A 22896-nucleotide genomic window follows, 5' to 3' on the forward strand; every position below is an offset into this window, starting at 1 on the left:
AATCCCAGTAGATCAGCAGTTTTTGAAATGCTCAGACCAAACTGTCTGGCACCAACCACTATGCCACATTCAAAGTCCCTTGAATCTCCTTTCTTCACCATTCTGATGCTTGGTTTGAACGTCAAGTCGTCTTCACCATGTCTAGATGCCTAAACACATTGAGTTGCTGCCATTTGATTAGCTGATTAGCAATTTGTGTTACCAAGCAATTGAACAGGTGTACCTATTAAAGAGGCCAGTGAGTGTATATTGAGATTACAACGCAACAGCCCTAGCTTACACGTATACATACACATTTTAGGGCCAATTTAGGCAGGAGCCAATTTACCCACCAACATGTTTTTGAAGTGTGAGAAGACTCCAGGGTACCCAGAACAAACCCCGTCAAGCACAGGGAGAGCATGCAAACTTTATGCAGATCATGACCAAATGTTAATTTTATTGTTCAAAGGTTTTCTTTTAAAACCCCTGTTAGGAAGCAAAACATTAATGTCCTCCATGGTTGTGAGAGATGTTGTCCCACCTGTGTGAAGTAATCCTCTCCCTTTCTTTCTTATTTTGGTGTGTATATGTACACTTTGTTACGTTGAATGAGGTAAAGCACATTGGAGGTGAATGACCCAGTAATAATATTAAAGGTAAAATCTGCTGGGGAAGTACAGTACCAACAGGGACTGATAGATACTGGTGAGCTTGGCATGCGTAAAAATAAATTCTATGAAGAAATTTATAGTAGATCAAGGGGTAATCTTCAGGGTGGATTTGATTTTAAGCGGAGTTCCACCCATTTTTACAAATTGGCCTTAGATATTCCCTGTTAAAAGAAGCACAAGTTGGAAATTTTTTTTTTTATACATACCTTTTTATCTTCTGCAAGCCTGCAGTTCTGGTCCCGACCGCCTAGTCGATGACGTAGATGGGCGATTTGCAAGGTCTCCTGGGATGTCGTTTCCTGTATCACAGGAGTCTCCTTTGGTTTCCTGTGCTCTCGAGACTTGGAAACCGGAAATGATGCAAATGGGCGGTGCTTCGCACCATTTTATCGGAGTCCATGCTGAGAGGAGGACGTGTCTGCAGTATTGAAGTGCTGTACAGGTTGCCTGACGGGTGGGGGGGTGGAGGGCAGGAACTTCATCCATCCCCACCATTGTTATGGCAACATCTACTGCACATTTTGCACCAAGCATTGCCGAGTGTTGCATGCTGGGATAGCCAGCAGCACGAATTCAGGAAGTAAAGACTGGCGGGCTTCAGATGCCTTTTTAGAATAATAAGCTGTCAGGTTAGTAAAACAGCGATATCCGAACCGATTTTAGGTTAATCACACATAGCTGGAGAACTACTCAAATTCTTTTATTTCATGTTTTTTCTCATGGTCACTGTGAAATTGCTTGCAGAGCTTGGATTCATTGAATGAGTTTACCAAAAATGTAAATATTGCAGACTATACAGCCTCATGCTACATAACTAAAGCTCAATTTCATGCTGAATAAACGAAATTATTAATGTATCATAACTAGAAAACTACCTTTTAGATAGATTTTTACTTCAAAAGCATTTTATTAAAATAAATTTGATCAAAATAAAAAAAAAAGATTTATTTTTTAAAATTATTTTTAAAAAAAAATCATTGATTTTTATCCAACCCGGTAATCTCACATATCGTCCCAATCCTTGCTCTGGAGATCGGGAAAATCAGCCACCCACTTTTCTCTACAACACTCTAAAGAAAGTGGGTCTTGCAAGGTACAGCTTAATATTGTGTGGATAGGTATTTTTCAATTTTTGTGTGTATTGTTTTTTTGTTTTTTTTTTGTGTTGATAGAATGACAGCACCATTGTGCTTCAGGAACGTGTGAAGAACACTCTGCCACTATGCCCAGGCATACACATCAAAACACCATTGACCACCATATTCCCTTGGCCATTGCATCCTGTTTGCTGAAGTCGCCATAGCACAGTGGTATGTATTGGAGGAGCAGGGGCTCTTTTTGGGGCCACTTTGTCCCTCCGAGGTGCTTCACAGATCATCACTTTTCTGAGCTGTGGCAATATTGCATACCTTGCAAAGGATGACAGCCAGTACAGTGACATTTGCTGCTGATTTCTTCCATTTTTACTTTCTGTGAATTAACCCATATATCTGAGAGATTGTGTTTATTTCATGATTTACTACATCAGGACTTTTAATGAGACTCCTAATTTGCCTTGGACTAATCCTAGGCACAGGGTCAGAAATCAATGTAGCATTACTTGCTTACTGATATTTTTTTTCAGGTATATGAAAGCAAGTTTGCAGGCTTTCTCTGTTAATGACAAGGATTCAAAGGCTAACACTATGGTGTTCCTTTACAACGTTTGTGTGCCATTATTTTCACTTTTTCGAGCTGTTAAAGTTGTTGCACCTATCTTGTATTTACTGGATTGCTATTGAAACCCTGCAGAGCTATATGAAGAATTTTCTGCTTTGTATTCAGCTGTGAATTAAAGTGCTTTCCTGTGACTCAAGGGACATACAGTATATGGCTGTATATGATTATCATATTGGAATGCTGATTAAAACCCAGCCCCCTCATTGGATCTGGGTTGTTCATGCATTTCACTCTGGATCATGCAATACATTCTTAAGAGGACTTCTTTAAATACCCCAATACTTATTGTGCGAATTCACACACATTTGTGTGTGAATATGCTTTTTTGTAAACAAGTCTAAATGAAAAAGTGTTCCACATTTGAATGCAGATGGTAAAAAATTAACTGACAGGGTTTTAATCTGCTCCCTATTGTATCCAAAACTGAAAAAAATGTCACTACATACATGGTTATGTATTTTAAACCTGAATTTCCTGGACAGAAATACCAATGTATTACTAGGCTGGAAAGCTGCAGTGATGCAACTACTACTGCTAAAATTTACCTAGAAAGGTATTGCAGATACTAAAATACTATCACTGGACGCTAATGGTGGCTTGGCATTGCTTTTTTCTGGGACATTGCCACATACATCTATGACTAATGTGACATTACTGACTACATTAATGCACACATTCTTCAATTGTATAGCTAATACTGTAATTATTCTAAAATATTTTTGATCTGTCTGTAATTGCTTGGTTTGAAATGCAATATTATTGGGCATGTAGCACTATCATAAGGCTTATATTTCTTGAATATAGTGAGTGAGGGCTTATGCCATTTTAATAGGCAACTTTTTACATGGATCTGTCTCTGCATATTTCCCTTCTATCACTTAATTTTGAAGCGGTATTAAACACAAAAGCAAATATTTATTGTGGCTTACCAATTTTATGTGGTGACTGCAGTCATTTTCTTTTCTAGCTTTTTTCCTTTTTTCTACTGAGTGATCCTGCCAGAAAGTCTGTTTTTCATATGCAGATGAGACAAACCATTTAACACTGACAGGGGTGTTTACAGTGATCATTTTTTTCACATTTAAGTGAGACCTTTATCCCAAAAGCAAATACAAAAGCTGTTTTCTAGCAATTGCTTTGAAGTGTGAGCTGGAGGCTCAGTTTTTTTTGGTATATTTAAATCTGCTAGTACATCGAACACTCCCCTCCCCTCAGACTGACAGTGCTGCAGTCCAAAGGTGTCTCGTTTACTTCTTCATTTAGAGTTTGGGCACTAGATACAGGAGGTATGTTACTGGCAAACTCTCCAGCTGAAAACAGAGGGAAGAAAGCCTAAGAAAAGAAAACTAATGTAGCCATCACATCTAATGATTGGTAAGCTGCAACATGTTATATTTTTTGTTTTGGATTTAACACCGCTTTAAATCTGTTGTAAGCATCAAAATACATACTGTCATCCACAATTCACCTGCAATCATATTTTCACCTTAGCAAAATATAATTTGCTAAATGTGTTTACTTTCATCAAAGGTTTGCAGCTGTTATATATATAAAAAAAAATCAGGTCAATTTCCTAATGTACACAGTCAAGTACTGGAAGACTTGGCTACTTTTTTTTCATTAATTTTTTTTTCTTTCCCCGACTTTACTTTGCAGTACTGTGACAGAAGTAGTTGTTGAAGTGCTGTAATTGTAATTTATTATTCTACAGGATTTATATAGAGACAACAGTTTGCTCAGCGCTTTACAATCTAAAGGGAGACAATACAGCAATGATACAGTTCAATACAAGAGGGTTAGGAGGGGCCCTGCTCCTTGGAGCTTACAATCTAAGAGGGAGGGGCTGTTGGTAAAAATGGTGATAACTGGGGGAGATGAACTGATGGGAGGAATAGAAGATTCCGTTATTAGCTGAAAGCAGGATAGGCTTCCCTGAAGAGAGGTTTTCAGAGATCGCCTAAATGTGGGCAGAGTAGGCGATAGTCAGATAGATTGGGGTAGAGAGTTCCAGAGGATGGGAGAGGCTCTGGAGAAGTCCTGAAGACGAGCATGGGAGGAGGAGACAAGTGAACTATGCAGCAAAAATATTGTATATATTGGTCTGAATATTTTTGTAATTATTCAATGTATGCATTTTAGATTTTAGGATACCCAATGCTTTCTTGTATATTCTGATATTTTTTTAATTTTTTTTTTTTTGTGAATTGATAGTGACAAGTTGAAGGGATAAAACATTTTCAATTTGAAGCAGATTGTGTGTGTATGTATGTATGTGTATGTATGTGTGTGTATGTATGTATGTATGTATGTATGTATATATATATATATATATATATATATATGTTAAAAAAAAATTAACAAGTGTTAAAATATTTGAACTTTACATAATTATGCTTGCTTTCTGGGATTATGTTGTATAATATAAAAATGTTGTTTTTGTGGTGCTGAATGATATATCTGCTAATTTTCCTCTCTCATTTCAAGCTGATGGTAATTACTTTTGGTGTGAGCATCTGTCAACACAGAATATTTGTCTCCTCAGGTTCATGTGAAAATGGCGGATGAAGCAGTCTGTGTTGGCCCTGCTCCCACAAGCAAAAGCTACCTCAACATGGATGCCATCATGGAAGCCATTAGGAAAACTGGGGCCCAAGCTGTGAGTTTGAATGGGTCTATCTGCTGCAGCTGTTTCAGATCTAGAAGGCAGAATAGGCAGAATTTGTATTAAAAAAAAAAAACAAAAAAAAAAAACAAAAAGGACCGAATATTCTGTTCTTGTTTGGTTCATGTCACATGAGTTAAATGTGGCCGAAATCTCTACTGGAAATCAAAGGCTTTTGAAGCATCTGGCAAGGCTGGTGGCAGTTCCTGCAGGTGGCTGCTGGATTCAGAAATCACACCAGGGAGCAGCTTCAGTTCATTCCCAAATATGCTGGGGGAGGAAAAAAATCCCAATTAGTTTTAACCCTTTCAGCTGCACTAATTCCTTTTCCTTTGTGGGGGAAAAAAAAGGAAAAAAAATGTACTCAAACTATTTTTTTCACATAAAATTAAACTTTTGTGCTGACAAGAATCACGATATATAGTGTAGCTATGTACTACTGCAAAGATGTCATTATTTTTTCTCTGTGATTATATCTAGTTGTATATCTATAATTTTAATGCTGTAAAGTGAATAGGTTTAAGTAATCATTCATAATTTCCATACTATGTATGTTAGTTATTTTGTCTCACCAGCAGTGGTAGTGTTAATTGCCTAATCACATCATTGACCGAATGCTTATTATGATTACACCCTCTATATTTATTTTCAAGGTCCACCCAGGATATGGCTTTCTTTCTGAAAACAAAGAATTTGCCCGACGTCTGGTAAGTCTACTAAAGGCTTTGTGGTGACTAATGAATCTTTAAGATAAGCAGCAGAATGGGAAGCTGTAGTGACTTCATTCAGTAGAGAAAGGTGTCTGATTATGTCTGTGGCTAAGAGCACTGTTTTCAGGGCCCATTTGTAGCATAACCTGGGCTTATTACTATATATTGTCTATTAATGAACATCCAGATTGGCATGAGAATATTACCATAGTGCATTTATTTTTGAAAAGGTTTTAAATTGTACTGCATATGGTCATTATACTGTATGTTTTAAAATTTGAAATGTCTTGTGCATATGCACAGGCCTTGTAAAACTGAATGGCAAAATGTAGGATTTTTATTTAATGAATATATTATATTTTTTTAATGGCTTGGTGTTTAAAGTAACCTTTTTGTTCAAGAAATAAATGTTTTGCCATTTTTCTTGTTCTTATTCTTACTATGCTTTAGTGCATGTGTAATTATTGTTTTTTTTTTTTTTTTTAAATGTTCCCACGGGCTTTCCCATTTTGTGTGACTAGCTAGTGGCTTTTCAAAAAGCAGAACTGAATTAATCTATGAGATGCGGCAACCAGAATTACATATTTATTTCAAGAGGTAGTTCAGAGTCCTAATGGTTTTTGACAAGATTTCTTAAGTGGTTCTTGATCTGAAAACTACAAATGGGAAATTACCCAAAATAATGTCTGCCTTGTAGGGTTAACAGGCTATTACAGTTGTATAAACGGAGACATTGGGGGGTAAAGTGAATGGTCTCTGGGTCGCACATGGTCACTGATGAAGAAAGAAAAAATTGAACCTGTATTTGCAATTTAGCTTGCTGATTGGTGTAAGCTGCCCTTGTTCTGAGCTATCCAGTCAGTTCAGATCTACATAACTGCTGTTTTGTCTGACGCTTTTTTTTTTTAAATTTAGAGATAAAAAAAGCTATGAATAGATGTATTTTTAATTACACATCTTGTAGTACATTTTTGTTTTAATAGTAAAATAATAATATTATGGTTTGCATTGCCCAAATACCTTTGATCTAACCTAGAAAAATATAGACAAATTTTTTGTTTCTAGACGTAATGTATATTCTTGTTGATTTCCTATTTTATTCATTTATTTTTTGTCATATTATAGGTTTTATGATTGCAAACTGTTTTGTTTATGTGTATGCATGTGTTCTAAAGATAGACCTGTCAATATCAGATATTTGATGGCTGCATTCAGCTGAAATTGATTGTATTGGGGCAGTTTCCAGTCATGTTATTACATTGCAAGGTGGTTGTGTAGTTTTTATTATTGTTTACTATAGCACAAAAGGCAGCTTTAAATGAGCATTAAAAAGAATTTAATCAAGTACTGAAATGAATTGCTAGTACAAAGACCAGACATTTTATACCCTTTGCTCCAGTACACATCTTCCTTTGCGTGGCTCCATGCTTTTTTTTTTTTTTTTCTTTTTTCAGGGAACAAGCTAGGAAGTAGAATTTAACTGGTTACCACCAGAATGAACAAATGCAGTATAACTAACTGGTATCTGTAGGTGGCCATCATCTAGTATCGCCAGAAAAGTTTTAATCCTAGTTTGAATCGGGTTTGAGCACGTTCACATTCCACCTTCCTCAGGAAATAATTGAGCAAATATGCCCTTTCAGGCTAGGTTCACACTAATGTGGTGCTGTACATCACATGTGATTCTCACAGGAAATGCCCCGCATTCCTGTGCAAATCACATGCGATTTGTGTGCGGTGCGATCGGAGCCATACATTTTGTTTGGCTCACATCGTGCCGTACCTGCACCAAAAAGGTGCAGGACCCTTTTTGGGTCTGCACTAGATTTTGATCACATGGGTATTCACTCCTATATGATCCGATTCTGCACATCGCACTGTGTTTTGAGCACTGGTTTCAGGGTGTTGTCAACTTAACATACACACCCGCATCTGTTCGCATGAACGGGGTGCGATTCAGATGCGGTGCATAATTCACACAGAGGACGCTGCGAATTCCTCACCGCATCAGTGTGAACCCAGGCTAAAGGATAGGTTTTCATAGGTATTCAGGGTTTAACATGTTACATTCAGACCGGCCCCCGCTCCCCGCTGATCCCAGCTTTGACAGCAGGGGATCTTCTCCCCCCTCGTTAGCTGTCAAATTAAAAAAAAAAAAAAGTGGCCTTGGGGGGCTCTGCCCACACAGCCGCATCACTCATTCACAGTCATCTGTGAATGAGACTACAAGTCCTGACAGCCTTATCGGCTGTCAGCTTGTAATCCTCAATGAACTACAATGGTGCTCTGAAGCACCATGGTAGTTCATTCATTCTTCATGTGAGAAAATATGCTTGCTCGTACTTCCCGTGCTGCAAGCAGATATTTTGACAGGTCTGCAGGAGACCTGCATGACATCAGCGCTTTATTGATTGCTGGTGCAATGCTTTCCAGGCTCCTGCAGACAAAAATAATAAATGCACATTTTTTTACTTGCAAAAAAATGTGCATTTATTATTTTTTTTTTCTAAAAGGTGAACTTCTCCTTTAGCATAAATTAATACCTAATTTTGTTATGACAAACTTGATCTCAAAGCCATTTAATCATTTTGAGTTCAAATTTGCAACAACAAAACTCTGGTCAGTGGTAAGGGTTTTTAAAACAAACAAAAAAACAAACCCACAGGTGTATTCACATTGTGTCATAGCAAATGTACTTTCATATTCGTAATTTGTTTATTTTATTTCATATTAAAAGACAACTCCGAGCAAAATATGATCCCCTCCCACCCCCATAGTCCGAGGTTTTTTTTTTTACCCAGTGAAGCAAGTTACACTCAGCTAAGTCACGTCCCCAGGGGAAATCCAGGGTCACAGATGTGCCTGAAACTGCTGGTTCCCTTGACTCCGCTCAGGCTGCCTTTGGTCATCTGGATCTTGAGAGGACCTTGTCAATGGACAGCCAATAGGAATGGTCTGCATCTCACAGGCAGTGCTGAGGACACTGATTGACAGAAGGACCCATGCAGAAAGTAAACAGATGAGACGGAGGACTCTGCGTTGGAGTGTCAGTGTTTTGTAATGCCATCCACCTTAATAATGGCACTGTTTATTTGAAAAATAAAAATCTAGATGCACTAAAGAGGAAATGTTTCTTCTATCAACCATTTAGAGTACATGTAAACATTTTAACTTTTTTTTTTTTGTGTTGCAGGATAGAAAATTATAGAAGTGTTGGCTGTTGCTTTGGACATCTTGTCCATTTTTTATTAAATCTGCATTTTATTGTGTTTTCCATGTAGTACAGTGTCTTGTTGTAGGTCTTATACAAAGCGGAGCTTCACAAAACACCGCTTTTACAGACGTTCAGCTTTTTTTTTTTTTCATTTTGTTTTTTTTTAAATGCCTGTAAAAGCACCTATATGTTAGCCTATGTGATCACGAACACAGGCATTTTCAAAAAAGGCACCAAAGGCATGTTCTGAGAGGAGCTTTTGAGAAGAAAAAACGGTCGTAAATGTGTTCCACTGGGCAGAATAATTTAATCTTCTGGCCAGTAGAATGCATTTACACTCAAACACCATACTTGCATAAATGTGCATACATATTGTAACATTAGAGTTTTTTTTTTTTTTTCCCTGTCAATTTCTGACACAAATGCTGCTTATTTTCATAAGCCTATAGCCCTAATGTTTCATAAGCCCTATTGTTTTAGGTCAAGATTTTTAAGCTGATAATGAGCAAGGCTGTCTTACCGTAAAAACTGCCATCAGAATTGTAGAGCGCTGGTAATGGAGCAGGATATGTTTTTAATGTGCATCTGGCTGGGGCTAAAACTCAGACTTCAATTCATTGTGCTTATGTTCTCTTTATAACCACTTGCCGAACGCAGTAAATGTACTGTGGGCGGGAGGCACATACAGGCTGGATCATATACCTCATCCAGCCTGCACAGATTTAGGAGCGGGCTGCACATCATCCCCCACGTGGTGGACACGGTTTGTTTTTCCGGTACTGCACCGCTTTGAGTGTCAACAAAGCTGTTAGGAATAAATCTCATTCATGACAGTTCTGCTTCCTATTATCAGTGATCTCCCCTTTCCAAGAGTAGTACAGTGGTACTCTGATGAAAGTATGTAATAAAAACAAGAAAAAAAATTTTTTTTTTTCTTCATACGGTCGCCAAATAGCATCCCTCAAAACTACCACACCAGTAATGTGATGACGCTGTACTGCACTGTTGACAGTATGTTAAAAATGTGGAAAAAAAACCACTTCATTTAATTTCTTCATTTTCTGAAAAATTGTTAAAAAAAATTACAACTTCAAAAAACTTGCCATGCCTCTTACTAAATACCTCATACTAAAAAGGGGTAATTTGAGGGTATTTGTACTGCCAAGAAATGAGATTGGCCATCAGTACATCAGGATTGATCAGGTCTCAAATATATCATAGTTTGTAAAACCAATTATTACACACTTATTGTGATTTTATTTTTTTTTTTTTAATAGACATGTAGCAGAATACTTTTTGGCCTAAATTTATGAAGAAATTAGATTTTTTTTTTTGGATAGGTTTTATGACCAAAAATATAAAATATTTATTTTTCAAAATTTCTGGTCTTTTTTTTAATTTCTGTAATAAAAAATAAAATTGAATTTGCATACGGTGATGCATGATCGTGCATTTGCCAGCTATACTAGCAGAATGCCGAATAGCAAAAAATGGCCTGGTCATGAAGGGGGGCAAAACCTTCCGGAGCTTAAATGGTTAATTATAGTTTTAGATGTCTCAGTTTGTGGTTTTCGTATTTTCAGCATCGAAGCAGTCTCAAGCTTATAGGATAAGTTCACTTTCTGAAAAAAAGTGATACAGTGCCTTGAAAAAGTATTCATACCCCTTGAAATTTCCACATTTTGTCATGTTACAACCAAGAACGTAAATGTATTTTATTGGGAATTTATGTGATAGACCTACACAAAGTGGCACATAATTGTGACGTGGAAGGAAAATTATAAATGGTTTTCAAATGTTTTTACAAATATATATATACCTCTAGCTAAAATCTAGTGCAATCAATTGCCTTAAAAAATCACCTAATTAATAAATAGAGTCCAACTGTGTGTAATTTATTCTCAATATAAATACAGCTGTTCTGTGAAGCCCTCAGAGGTTTGTTAGAGAATATTAGTGAACAAATCGCATCATGAAGGCCAAGGAATTCACCAGACAGGTCAGGGATAACATTGTGGAGAAGTTTAAAGCAGGGATAGGATAAAAAAAGAAATACATATCCGAAGCTTTGAACATCTCACGGAGCGGTGTTTGATCCAGCATCTGAAAATGGAAAGAGTATGGCACAACTGCAGACCTACCAAGACATGGCTGTCCACCTAAACTGACAGGCTGGGCAAGGAGAGCAGCCAAGAGGCCCATGGTAATTCTGGAGGAGCTGCAGAGATCCACAGCTCAGGTGGGAGAATCTGTCCACAAGACAACTATTAGTCGTGCACTCCACAAATCTTGCCTTTATGGAAGAGTGGCAAGAAGAAACCATTGTTGAAAGAAAGCCATAAGAAGTCCCATTTGTAGTCTGTGAGAAGCCATGTGGGGGACACAGCAAACATGTGGAAGAAGGTGCTCTGGTCAGATGAGACAAAAATTGAACTTTTTGGCCTAAACGCAAAACGCTATGTGTGGTGGAAAACAAACACTGCACATCACCCTGAACACACCATCCCCACCATGAAACTTGGTGGTGGCAGCATCATGTGGGGATGCTTTTCTTCAGCAGGGAAAGGGAAGCTGGTCAGAGTTGATGGGAAGATGGATGGAGTCACAGGGCAATCTTAGAAGAAAACCTGTTAGAGTCTGCAAAAGACTTGAGACTGGGGCGGAGGTTCACTTTCCAGCAGGACAACAACCCTAAACATACAGCCAGAGCTACAATGGAATGGCTTCGATCAAAGCATATTCATGTGTTAGAATGGCCCAGTCAAAGTCCAGACCTACATCCATTTCAGAATCTATGGCAAGACTTGAAAATTGCTGTTCACAGATGCTCTCCATCCAATAGCATGAGCTATTTTGCAAAGAAGAATGGGCAAAAACTTTCACTCTCTAGATGTGCGAAGCTGGTAGAGACATACCCAAAAAGACTTGCAGCTGTAATTGCAGTGAAAGGTGGTTCTACAAAGTATTTACTCAGGGGGGCTGAATACAAATGCATGCCACACTTTTCAGATATTTATTTGTAAAAAAAATGTGAAAACCATTTATCATCTTCTTCCACTTCACAATTATGTGACACTTTGTGTTGGTCTGTCACATAAAATCCCAATAAAATACATTAAGTTTTTAGTTGTAATATGACAAAATATAGAAAATTTCAAGGGGTATGAATACCTTTTCAAGGCACTGTACATACACATTTTTTTGCAGATACAGAATGGGCATTTAAAAAAAAAAAAAAAAAAAAAAAAAAATATATATATATATATATATATATATATGTGGGAGCCTGGAAAGCATTTCACCCGTGATCATCATATCTTGGGTGCCATGCAGGACTCCTTCAGACTGTGAGCGTAAGTTGTGAGGCAGTTTCACACTGACAGGAAGAATCCATAGACTACCACAGAGCTCAACAGTGCCATGGTAGTTCATTGAGAACTACAAGCCGAGAGCTGAAAAGATAATTTGCCATTCACAGAACTCTATGAATGAATAACCTGGCTGGGCGGGTGGAGCCCTGCATGACTATGGTTTTTTAAATTATGACTGCGAGCAGTGGGAGAAGATTCCCTGCTCCCTGTCAAAATGGGGAATCGAGGGGCTGGTACTACAGTACGATTTTACATGTTATACCCTTAATAAGGTGAATAAAAACTGACTTGCAATCTCCTTTGGATCTATCAGTAACTGTAGTCCAAGCCCTTGCTTAACTGGATACAAGCTGAATCAATAGTTTATGTAGCTCCTCATTTTATGTAGTTTTGGGAAGTCAAAAGCAAATTGTACATGGACCATGCTGTCAGCTTGTAACATATGAAGAGCCTTACCAGAGAACATTTTACCATTCATATCACTCATGTCAGTTAAAGTGGTTCTAATGTCAAAACATTTTTCTTACTTTAACCGCTCAAGGACCGCCCTATAGCTGATATACTGCTACAGGGCAGCACCTGTTCGCAGAATCACATGTATATGTACGTCATTTTTCACTTCCAGGTAGGGGGCGTGCGCAAGCGCCATACCCACGCCACCATTTGCGGCCGCGGATGTCAATCACCGGGTCCTGGCTGGTAATTACCCGCCGGCGCCCGGTGATTACCGAAAATCACTGATGGGGAGGAAGAATGTTTTGTTTACAATCTTTCTCCCTGTCAGCTCGGGCACACTGCTCGAGATGGCTGTGCACAGTACAGCCATTCCGATCAGTGTGCTTACAGTGAAGAACGTGCCCCCTAGTAAAACACCCGCAGGACACAACCCACACATTATCGCCACTCACATTAATCCCTTCCTGCCCAGTGCCATTAGTACAGTGTCAGTGCTTTTTTTTTTATCACTGATCACTGTATTGGTGTCACTGTGGTGTCAGTGACACCAAGTTCCCCCCCAGTGTCAGAATGTCCGCCTCAGTCCTGCTAAAAGTCGCTGAACGCCGCCATTACTAGTAGAAAAAAAAAATCACATCTATACCGCCATTTGTAAACGCTATAACTTTCACGTAAACCAATTCATTTACACTTAATGGGATTTTTTTTTTTTTTTTAGCAAAGAAATGTCGCAGAATACATTTTGTCCTAAGTTTATGGCGAAATTAGATTTTTTTAAAACATTTTTTACTGGACATGTTTAATAGCAAAATGTCCAAAATATAGTTGTGTTTTTTGTTTCTCAAAATTGTTGGTCTTTTTTTTCTTATAGCGCAAAAAATAAAAAAACGCACAGGCAATCAAATACCACCAAAAAAGAGCTCAATTAATGGTAAAAAAGGACGTAAATTTCAATTGGGTGCAGCGTTGCATGACTGTACAATTGTCAGTTAAAGTAACGCAGCGCCATTATGCAAAAAATGGCCTGGTCATGAAGGGGGGCGTTTAAATCCTCAGGAGGACAAGTGGTTAATGTATTCCTTGCATTAAGGTAAAAATTAGGGAAACACCGAGTACGAGTACCAATACCTTTTTTTTTTTTTTTTTTATAATGTACTCGCCGATACCAATTACTGATACATATCGCCTGTGAAGAGTTGGTAAATGAGTGGTTTGGGAGGTGGGGAGGGAAGTTAGGGACTTGGAGTGTTTGTGCAATATGGGAAAATATGCGATTTAGCATGTTACCGCACTGCATTTGGTATAAGCTAGCCCTAAAATGTACTCTGTGAGGCACATTTCAGTTGTCTCTAGGTTGTAAACGCCCCCTCCCCTCCTCCAAATCCCGCCTCTTAGCACAATTCCCCCCATCCCCTCTCTTAGCACATTCTCTCCTAACTCTCCCCTTCTTGCACAACCCCACCCCTCCCCCAATCCCTCTTCCTAGCATAACCCCCGTAAATCTCCCTCCTCCTAGCGCAGCCTCCCACTTCTAGCACAATCCCTCCCAAATCTCCCCTCTTCCTAGCACAAATTCTGTCTCTACAGTAGTGGCAGCAGCAGGGAGGAGGAGAGAGCTAGAAGGGGGTATGGCTGTTCTCTCTCTCTCTCCCTCCCTCCCTCTCCCCCTCCCCCCCCTCTCCCCCCCCTCTCCCCCCCCCCTTTCTCTCCCTCTCTCTCCCTCTCTCTCCCTCTCTCTCCCTCTCTCTCCCTCTCTCTCCCTCTCTCCCCCTCTCTCCCCCCTCTCTCCCCCTCTCTCCCCCCTTCCCTCTCTCTCCCCCGTCCCCCCTCTCTCTCCCTCCCTCTCTCTCCATCCCTCTCTCTCTCCCTTCCTCCCTCCCCCCTCTCTCCATCTCTCTCCCTTCCTCCCTCCCCCCTCTCTCCACCCCTCTCCCCCCCCCCTCTCTCTCCCTCTCCTAGCCGCCCAACCTCATCCTACCAACAGAGGACTTGCCGGCAAGAGTACAGAGAGGAGCAGACAGTGGGGGAGGTGCGGGTTGAGCTCTCTTCATTTTCTGTACACAGGATTTTACAGTTCTCTGTGCCTCCCATAGGACAGGAGCTAACAGAGGATCAAGGATAACTGTTGCCGGCATTCTTTTTTTTAAGTTTCAGCTGTCAGAAAGGGAATCTTGCTGACAGCTGAAATGTCATCGGTTGTTAAGGACTCGGCGGCCCTGTCATTAACAACCGATAATTGCCAGCATTCTATTGTTTACATTTCATTCCATTCCGGGAGACTCCCAGTGACTGCTGAAAGAACCGAACATGAAGGTATCGGTTTTTAGTATCTGAGCATTTGTACGAATACTGATACTAACGCAAAGTATTGGTACCGATACTGGTATCGGTGCAACCCTTGTAAATATGCAGCACTACCTGTTCTAATATCATTGCACGGAGCAGGTCAGTAAAACATTTTTATAATTTTAACGAAAAAAAAATGTCCTTTATTATAACTTTAAATTATTTTTAACTCTAAAGTTAAATTAATATAACTACAAGTAGACAGTCCAGAGGCATGGAGAACACAGATGTCCGGTTCATCCCTCGGCTCCATCTGGTCTTGGCTGCCGTTACTTACACATCTGACGAGTGGCAGCAGTCCTTACATTTCTCATGGTCATTTCTCATGATTATTTTAATTCTTCACAAATGTGAGTGCTGAAATTATGGTTTATTAAACAGTTTTCTTTTAATGCTGCACTTAGAGGCGCCCCCTTGTGTTCCTTTTTTGCTGATGCCATGCAGGTCTCCTGCTAACCTGTCAGAATATCTGTTGCCTTACGGGATGAACGCGCAAGCACATATTCTTACAGGAAGCTTCATTGAACTACCACAGCACTCCACATTCATTCTGTCTGTGAAGGAATGACATGGCCTTGTGGGCGGAGCCCCGCACGGCTGCTTTGTTTTCAAATTTGACAGATCGTATGGGGAGACTTCTCCCCGTACTATCTCTCACAGGGTGGGGTGGCATCGAGCAAAGTTGCAGCTATTGGAACATGTTACATGTTCCACCCTAAAAACAGTTGCAACGTGTAACGTGTGAACTTCACCTTTAAGTCTACAGGTACGAGTACTGGAAACAAAAGGAGAGTACTCAGATTTCCATCTCTGCTTGGAATGGCCATTAGAGAAGGAACGGGAGGGAGAGAATGCGTAATTAATGTAGCCTGGATTTTTCAAAAACTTGTATATCTTCACACATGTATAAGTATACCCTAACATTTGGCTATGAGGCTGTTTTTTTTTTCTTAAGTCAACGTGTTTGCGCAACTCAGTACAGTATTGTGTTGCACCATGTACTTGCCCCACACTGCTTGTATATGTTTTGACCCACAGGCTGCTTTATATTGGGATATGTCCGGAAAATCTATGCAAACCCAGCTTTTATGTAGTCAGTGTTGGCAAGTCTCATTTCCTTGTGGGCCTAAAGAAATTGAATAAACTTCTTGTTTAGCTCTCTATTGAATGAGGATGTTATGTATATTGGAAGCGCTTGTAGAGCTGTTTACCTTGACTTGAGCCATGGGTGGGAGTATATAGCCATGATTCATGGCATAATCATCTTTTCTTGGTCCATGCGCTTCAGTGTTCATTTTATAAACGTGCAGTCCACCCTATAAAATCCTTTTCAGCATCTGTGGACAGTAGCAAAAGAAGGGTAAACTTTGAGTGGCATGGACTACATCCAGAACCCTGATGAATGTTATTACGGCCTCTCTGTTAGGGATGAATCCCACCTGGTCCAAATGTATAATGCCTTGGGACCTTCCAGTCTTTGGACTATAAGCACAGGGAATTTGGGGTGAGGGACTGCAAGTTGTGTAGCATGGAGGAAAATTCAATAAAGTTTCAGAGGCTTTCGAGGCTCTAATGCCTTGTCGATCTTTAATTTTAGGAATGTTAGATTGTTTTTGTTGAGATCTAAGATCTTGGTCAAAGGGTATTACCACATTTATTCCTGTTCACAAAAACTACATTTATATTTTTTTGGTTTATGCTGTGAAGGGTATAGGGATGTGGGGTGGTTCCAAAGGATGATTTAGGCTGGACAGTATGCAGAGTGTTTGTGTACAGCCTTTAGTTTATGTATGTCTCATAAAGGATTTTGTATTTGCTCGGTTTTGGTTTATTTCAATCTTGTCCCATATTTGATGAAGAGCCCAAGGATACAGGACTTAATAGCTTCTCATATGGTCCCGGGGTCACATTCGGGCGTATCATTAATAACAATCAGTTCTTTATGAATATTAACTATAGCTTTCAGGAGCAGAAGTGAGTTCCAGTGTGTTGATCGCCTATATAAAGATAGAGCCTACTGAGCTGTTGTGCACAGGAGAAGGTCATGATGTTTGAAGAATAGGTCAGTGCGAGTGTAAGACTAATTGGCATGTGAGAAGAGCGTATGGTCTTTACTTTGGGATGAAGAAGATGCCATATATCTAAAAGTTGGACGTGTCATAAGCATTTAATTAGTTGGAGCTATACAAATAAGAGGTGGGACACTGCTTTGGAGGCATCTACAGCTTTGTCTAACAGTCTTTCCTCCCCAATGAATATAATTCCTTCTGCAAGAGCTTTCCAGCATACTTTTCTAGAAACAGAATTTTGCCTGTGTTTGACAAATATTGATCAGTGAATGTGCACATTTGTTATCCCAGCTTCTCTTTTACAGATATGGCCATGCCTCCCAGTTTAGCCTGGGGTAAAGAGGGTTATTTGGAAAGGGTGTGTAAGGACAAGGAACAAAAAGATGGGTGTGGGTTTATCTGGGGTGTGTGGTTGAGAACGGAGTAAAGCACCCTGCTCACTCACTGTTGGACCTACAGTTTTAACAGACGGTCCTGTCATAGGTGGTGTGCCTGAACTGACTAGGTTGAGACATATCTCTGGAATTATCAGATATATGACAATAGAGTCATAGTTTGCTTGCGATGGGAAAAATAAAGGACTGAGAGGAAACCTCAACACTTTGGTGTGTGTGGCACTCCTGGGCCACAGTGGCCATACCCTTACCTGCTGTATATGCCTTCTGTTTAAGTTCCCAGGCTGATCTCACTTGTGGGAGGCAAATGCCTGATGAAATGTCACTCCATCTAGTCTTCAAGAGCCTGCAAATATGACCCACAACATTGGAGTTGAAGTCATCTAGGTACCCTGAGCAGGCCAATGTAGTATTTAGTATATATTTCCCTGATATTAAATGATACTCCTGGGTGAGTAGCCCATGGTATACTTGCAGACCACTATTAAATATATCCCACTATGAAGCATACAGTCACCGTCCGTAGTTTGGTGGTACAGCTGAGAATTCTTTCAGGTTTGACAAGAATGCCCCTGCACAAATTACATTAACCCATCAGACATCAATAAACATTAGAATTATGACCTATAGTAACATTTAGAAAAGAGTCCTATGGTACTCCAAAGTTGTTATAGGATCTCCCAAGGGGGAGTCTATTAATTTGAATCCCACAGGCGATTATTCTCCACATAGCTGTGACATTCTCTCTGTCATCTAGGCAAAGGAGCTGCTTTTGTACATTTACCAAAAAGTTTTTTTTTTCCCATGTTCAGAGGATTGTTACCATATGTCTATGGAATATCCAGGTAGTCTTTTCTCAAGCTTAGTATAGGCAGAAATATTTTCTTTTCTCTATCATACAGTACAGGACACAGGCACATTCCTGGGTGACTGGGTTATATAGAGCTGCCTTCAGGTGATTGCACACTAGCAAACAGAACTGTGAGGTTATCCTTATTTTTTGCTTGTGTCCTTAAAATGGTTCTAAAGGCAGAAGGATTTTTACCTTAATGCATTATCTGCATTAAAGTAATAAACCTTCTGCAAGCAACTCTCATGCCCCTCCCCTCCTTATTCTTACGCTGCTGTCAATCAGCCAGTGAGGTGTGGGGGTCGGTGCCAAACCACACTATGTATGTCTTATGGACACCCAGAGCTGGGCTACACCGGAAGTACTTCAGTTTTTTCGCCAGTGTCTGTAAGGTGGATGGTCACTAAAAGTGTTGCTTATGCTCCAAGGAGCATACCCAATGTTTGGATGGGATCCCTGGGGAATCAAGGACTTCAATCGGATCCATTCGGAAAACTGCTTAACCTAGATGGATGGTACCTGAACCTCGCTGGATAAAGAAAAGAGTCATCTGAGTTCTGCCTATAATGCAGCCTTACGGCGCTGTACCCTGCATAACAGAACCCTGTGCAGTGGAAACGGACCAAGGTGTTTTTCCAGTAGGGTGCTCTACAGATCCGAGGCAGTGGCTCCATTTAATAGGGGACAGAGTCCTTGAGGGTCTGTATGACAAAGCCCGCCGTGATGGGTGAAGATTGGTACCTGACAGAAGTGGCGGGACTAGTAAGCTGCCTCTGTATTTTTCCTAAAATCAGTTTGTGGTTTTGGAGGGAAAAGAGAGCTATATATTCTGCTACAATAGGCTGTGATACCAATACGGGGAGTGCTCGCTGTGAATCTGCCATTTTTTTGTCTGCCTGTGTTTTGAGGCCACTAGAGGGAGCAGAGTGCCTGGAAGTGCGGCTGGCCGTGGGGTGCGTGCGCATTCTAAAGGCACACACACATGCCGGAAGATCACGCAGTAAAGGCCGGAAACGGAAGTCGGTAATGTTTATCTATTCACCATCCTGGACACTTGTGGCTGGGCTGCTGCTGGACGCTGTGGCCAGGACACAGAGCAGGCTATTCGGTGGGGGCATGTGAGTACTCCCCTTGGTGGGGACCGTCGGCCAGTCAGTCAGCAGGCTGCCTTGGGCATCCCAGGGAGCAGCGAGTGTTTATTTTCCACACTACTTGTATAGCTGTACTGATCCCTGTGTTGCTGTTTTTGGTACTCAGGGTAGAAGCGCTTAGCGAACTAATGTCTTCCAGAAAGAGGAGTGGGGGAGGCACAGCAGGAAGGGTCACTAATGCACTCCCATCAGGTCCTGAGGAGCCTAGTTGAAGTTCTGCTGTGATATCCTCTCCTGAAAGGCCAGAGGCAACTGGGCAGTCTGAGCCACTGTGGTTATCTGGCATTGTGGCTACTATTGGTGTTTCTGCGGAAGCCTATGTAACTAAGGATGATCTTGCTTCAGCCTTAGCAGGATTAGAACATAAGATTGCAGGGATGATTGCCTCTGTTTCACAAGGGGCTAAGAAGTGGGAGAGGTTCCTGTCACTAGAGCCACCAATCCTGGAGCAGAAATGTTTGGAACCTGAGGATAAGGAACTGGAGGAAGGTCAGGCCAGTAGATTCTCTATCGGAAGGGTCACAGCCTGAAGAGAAGCAGGCAATTTCTGCAGCTCAATCTCAGAGGTTATTGGTGCAAGACCTCACTGATATTGTCTGCTCAGGTTTCAGGCTACCTCCAGTAGAATCGTCTGAGATTACTTATTCCTCTCTGGGCTCTTTTAAACCTCCACAAAATGTTCAGGCCTTTCCAGTACATTTTTTCCTGGAACAGATTATGTATGCTGACTGGGATCAGTTAAGAAATGGGGTCTTTGGCTGCAGTGTTTTACGGACGGCTGAGTAGGTCCTGAGGGATTATTGAAGGTGGCTATCATGTCACCCTCCCATCAAACTTCTTTTTTGCTTTGGGACATCCCACACTGTCATGAATAGCCTGCTCTGTGTCCCATGATGTGTGATTAAAGAAAACTGGATTTTATTTCTACATATTTACCTGTAAAATCCTTTTCATAGAGTACATCACGGGACACAGAGGTCCCTCCCCTCTTTCTGGAATTTCATTGCTTGAAGTACATCCTGTGTAATAGGGGTTATATAGGGGAGGACTTCTTCTCTGATTGATCGGCCAGTATCCATTCACCTACAGGTGGCATATAACCCACATAGTCATGAATAGCCTGCTCTGTGTCCTGTCATGTACTCCAAGAAATGGATTTTACAGGTAAGTATGTAGAAAAAATTCAGTTTGCCATTAGAAATGTCCCTAAATATGTACTGCCAGTACAACTTCCCTTCCTTATGATCCACATAATTGTGTCCCTATGGTATTCCAAGCTCTCTCATCTCATAAACAGAAGTTTTGTCACTTGAGTAAATTGAAGTCGTATACCTCTCTGCCATTCTCTCTCTCTGTTGCCTGTAAGTTGTCTTCTCATCTGAGCTTCCCAAAAATATTCTGGGCAATATAAGAAGAGTTGTCGCATCCTGCACTCCGATCTCTATGGACCCGAACCACTTCCATTAGGCCATCTATAAACGGCCTAGGGTTGAAGTGTTTTTTACCAGGAGTGTGTTTGAGGCTACATCCATAATCCCAGCACCATTGTTTTCAGCCAGTGATTCCCTACACGGTTAAAGTGATCCAAGTGACAATTGGGCCACTGGATCACTTTTATAAGTGGCAGAAGAGGGTTTCCCCCTTTGACGCTACTTTTACTGGGCTCCTCCATCCTATCGAGGAGCCCGGTAAGAATGTGATCAATGGCATTGGCTTCTGGGCACACAGTAAGAGGTGTAGCAATCTTGCGCTCAGAGATGGACGCAGTGCCACCATTTTGTCAGGAACATCCATTTTGATAAGAGCATACATTTCTCCCTCAATCCTTTATTCTCCTTCCCCCTCCCTTCCTGAGAGGCACAGTGACAGGTATGTGTGTGTTAAAAGTTGCTGGCAGGTAGAGCAGCAGGGGGCCCAGAGCTACAAAGGTCCCCCAGAGATACAGAGCTTGGCTGTCCCAAAGCGTGTGTAATCTCGCACCTCCTAAGGGAGATAAGGTAGCTTTTCCCAGCACTTGAAAGAGATTGTAACCTCATAAAACTTAGTGGCTAGGTGACAGAATTAACTGAACATTCCTCAAGTCAGTTGTCCCCTATGTTTCATATCATGGATTATGAAGCTGTCGGTTTTAATGCGGAGTCCACCCGACGATCCCTCCCTCAACAGGGTATTGGCCAGTTACTCAGAGCCACCCCCCCTGGGACTTTAAAACACAGGCTAGCAAGCCTAAAAAGTAAGTTGAAGACATCTCCTATCTTTCCATTGTAACATAGGGAGATTAAAGACCCTTTCGCTCTGCAACTTGGATCTGCTTACATCAAAGGCTTAAATGGCAAGTAACTTAACCCTTTAACCTCTCCCTGTTATCTCTTTGCTGTGCTGTTTTCTATGTGTGTGTGTGTGTGTGTATGTGTGTGTGTATATATATATATATATATATATCTTGGTTACATCTTCTTTGTAAATATTTTATTGCACCTGTTTGACTCTTTTAGTAATAAATCTTTCTTTCTGAAAGTGTTAAACTGTTTCTAAGCGCTTACTTGCAATTCACGAATTCCTGCCTTTTGAAGAGACGCTACTATGTTTGTTTAATCCTCTGCCTAATCGGCCTGCGGTGACCGTATTGGACAGACGACTGCTCAACCATTACAGTGTATATTGGATAAGGAGAGTTTCCCCTTTCTCTGTACAAAAAGGGGTGGTGGCAGTGTGAAGGGTTAGTTGCGTAATTAACTCGACCCAGTAACAAGCGTATTCAGGCTGCCGGTGCGTCAATTGCGTTCCATTAGCTGGACATTTGTTGTGCAGGGCGCAGCTGAGTGTGGCATTGTTACGCACATCACATAGCGGTTTTAGATCGGCCAATCCTTCGGTCACGAGTTTTGTGAGAAGGTCTGGGGTCTGATGCCGCGATCGTGACGTATTGGTGGTCGCGGTCGTGAGATTGTCGCATGTTGGTGGCGGCGATCCTGCGATTGTGACAAGAGGAACTGATGCTTCTCCCACTGTGTGATATCAAAAAGCAGAAGCGATGAGGATTTAGTCTATTCTAGTTTCAGTCTCATGTAAACAAGCAGCTTGAGAGAGCCTCTCATCAACCTGATGGGGATTGGGACTGCAGGTGTGTTGTGGGCTTTGTAGGAACAGTGGGTAAATTGTAGAGAGTTGCAGGGTTTACCAGAGCAACAGCAGTGTTTCTGAAAGCTGCTGTTGGGATACTTGCTGTATCACTATGCTATACTGTGAAAAGCTGGTAGTTCCTGCCAGACAGCATGGCTAGGTCTGTAAACTTGCTTT

The 22896-nt window shown here is 40.9% G+C and overlaps 1 protein-coding gene across 1 annotated transcript in view; it reads left to right on the plus strand.

Annotated features, from left to right (window-relative positions):
• Positions 1–22896, plus strand: part of LOC149456761 (propionyl-CoA carboxylase alpha chain, mitochondrial-like) — a gene marked incomplete at its 3' end in the record, with an annotated part of 701434 nt that overhangs the window by 85861 nt on the left and 592677 nt on the right. Inside the window, exons 5-6 of the mRNA XM_089684514.1 lie at positions 4915–5028; positions 5688–5741. Of these exons, the coding sequence (XP_089540640.1) occupies positions 4915–5028; positions 5688–5741 (168 nt within the window). The remainder of the gene's footprint in view (positions 1–4914; positions 5029–5687; positions 5742–22896) is intronic.

This window comes from Staurois parvus, unplaced genomic scaffold (genome assembly GCF_062004578.1).
Source record: "Staurois parvus isolate SC_StPar_1 unplaced genomic scaffold, SC_StPar_1.0 ptg000349l, whole genome shotgun sequence".
Lineage (NCBI taxonomy): Eukaryota > Metazoa > Chordata > Amphibia > Anura > Ranidae > Staurois > Staurois parvus.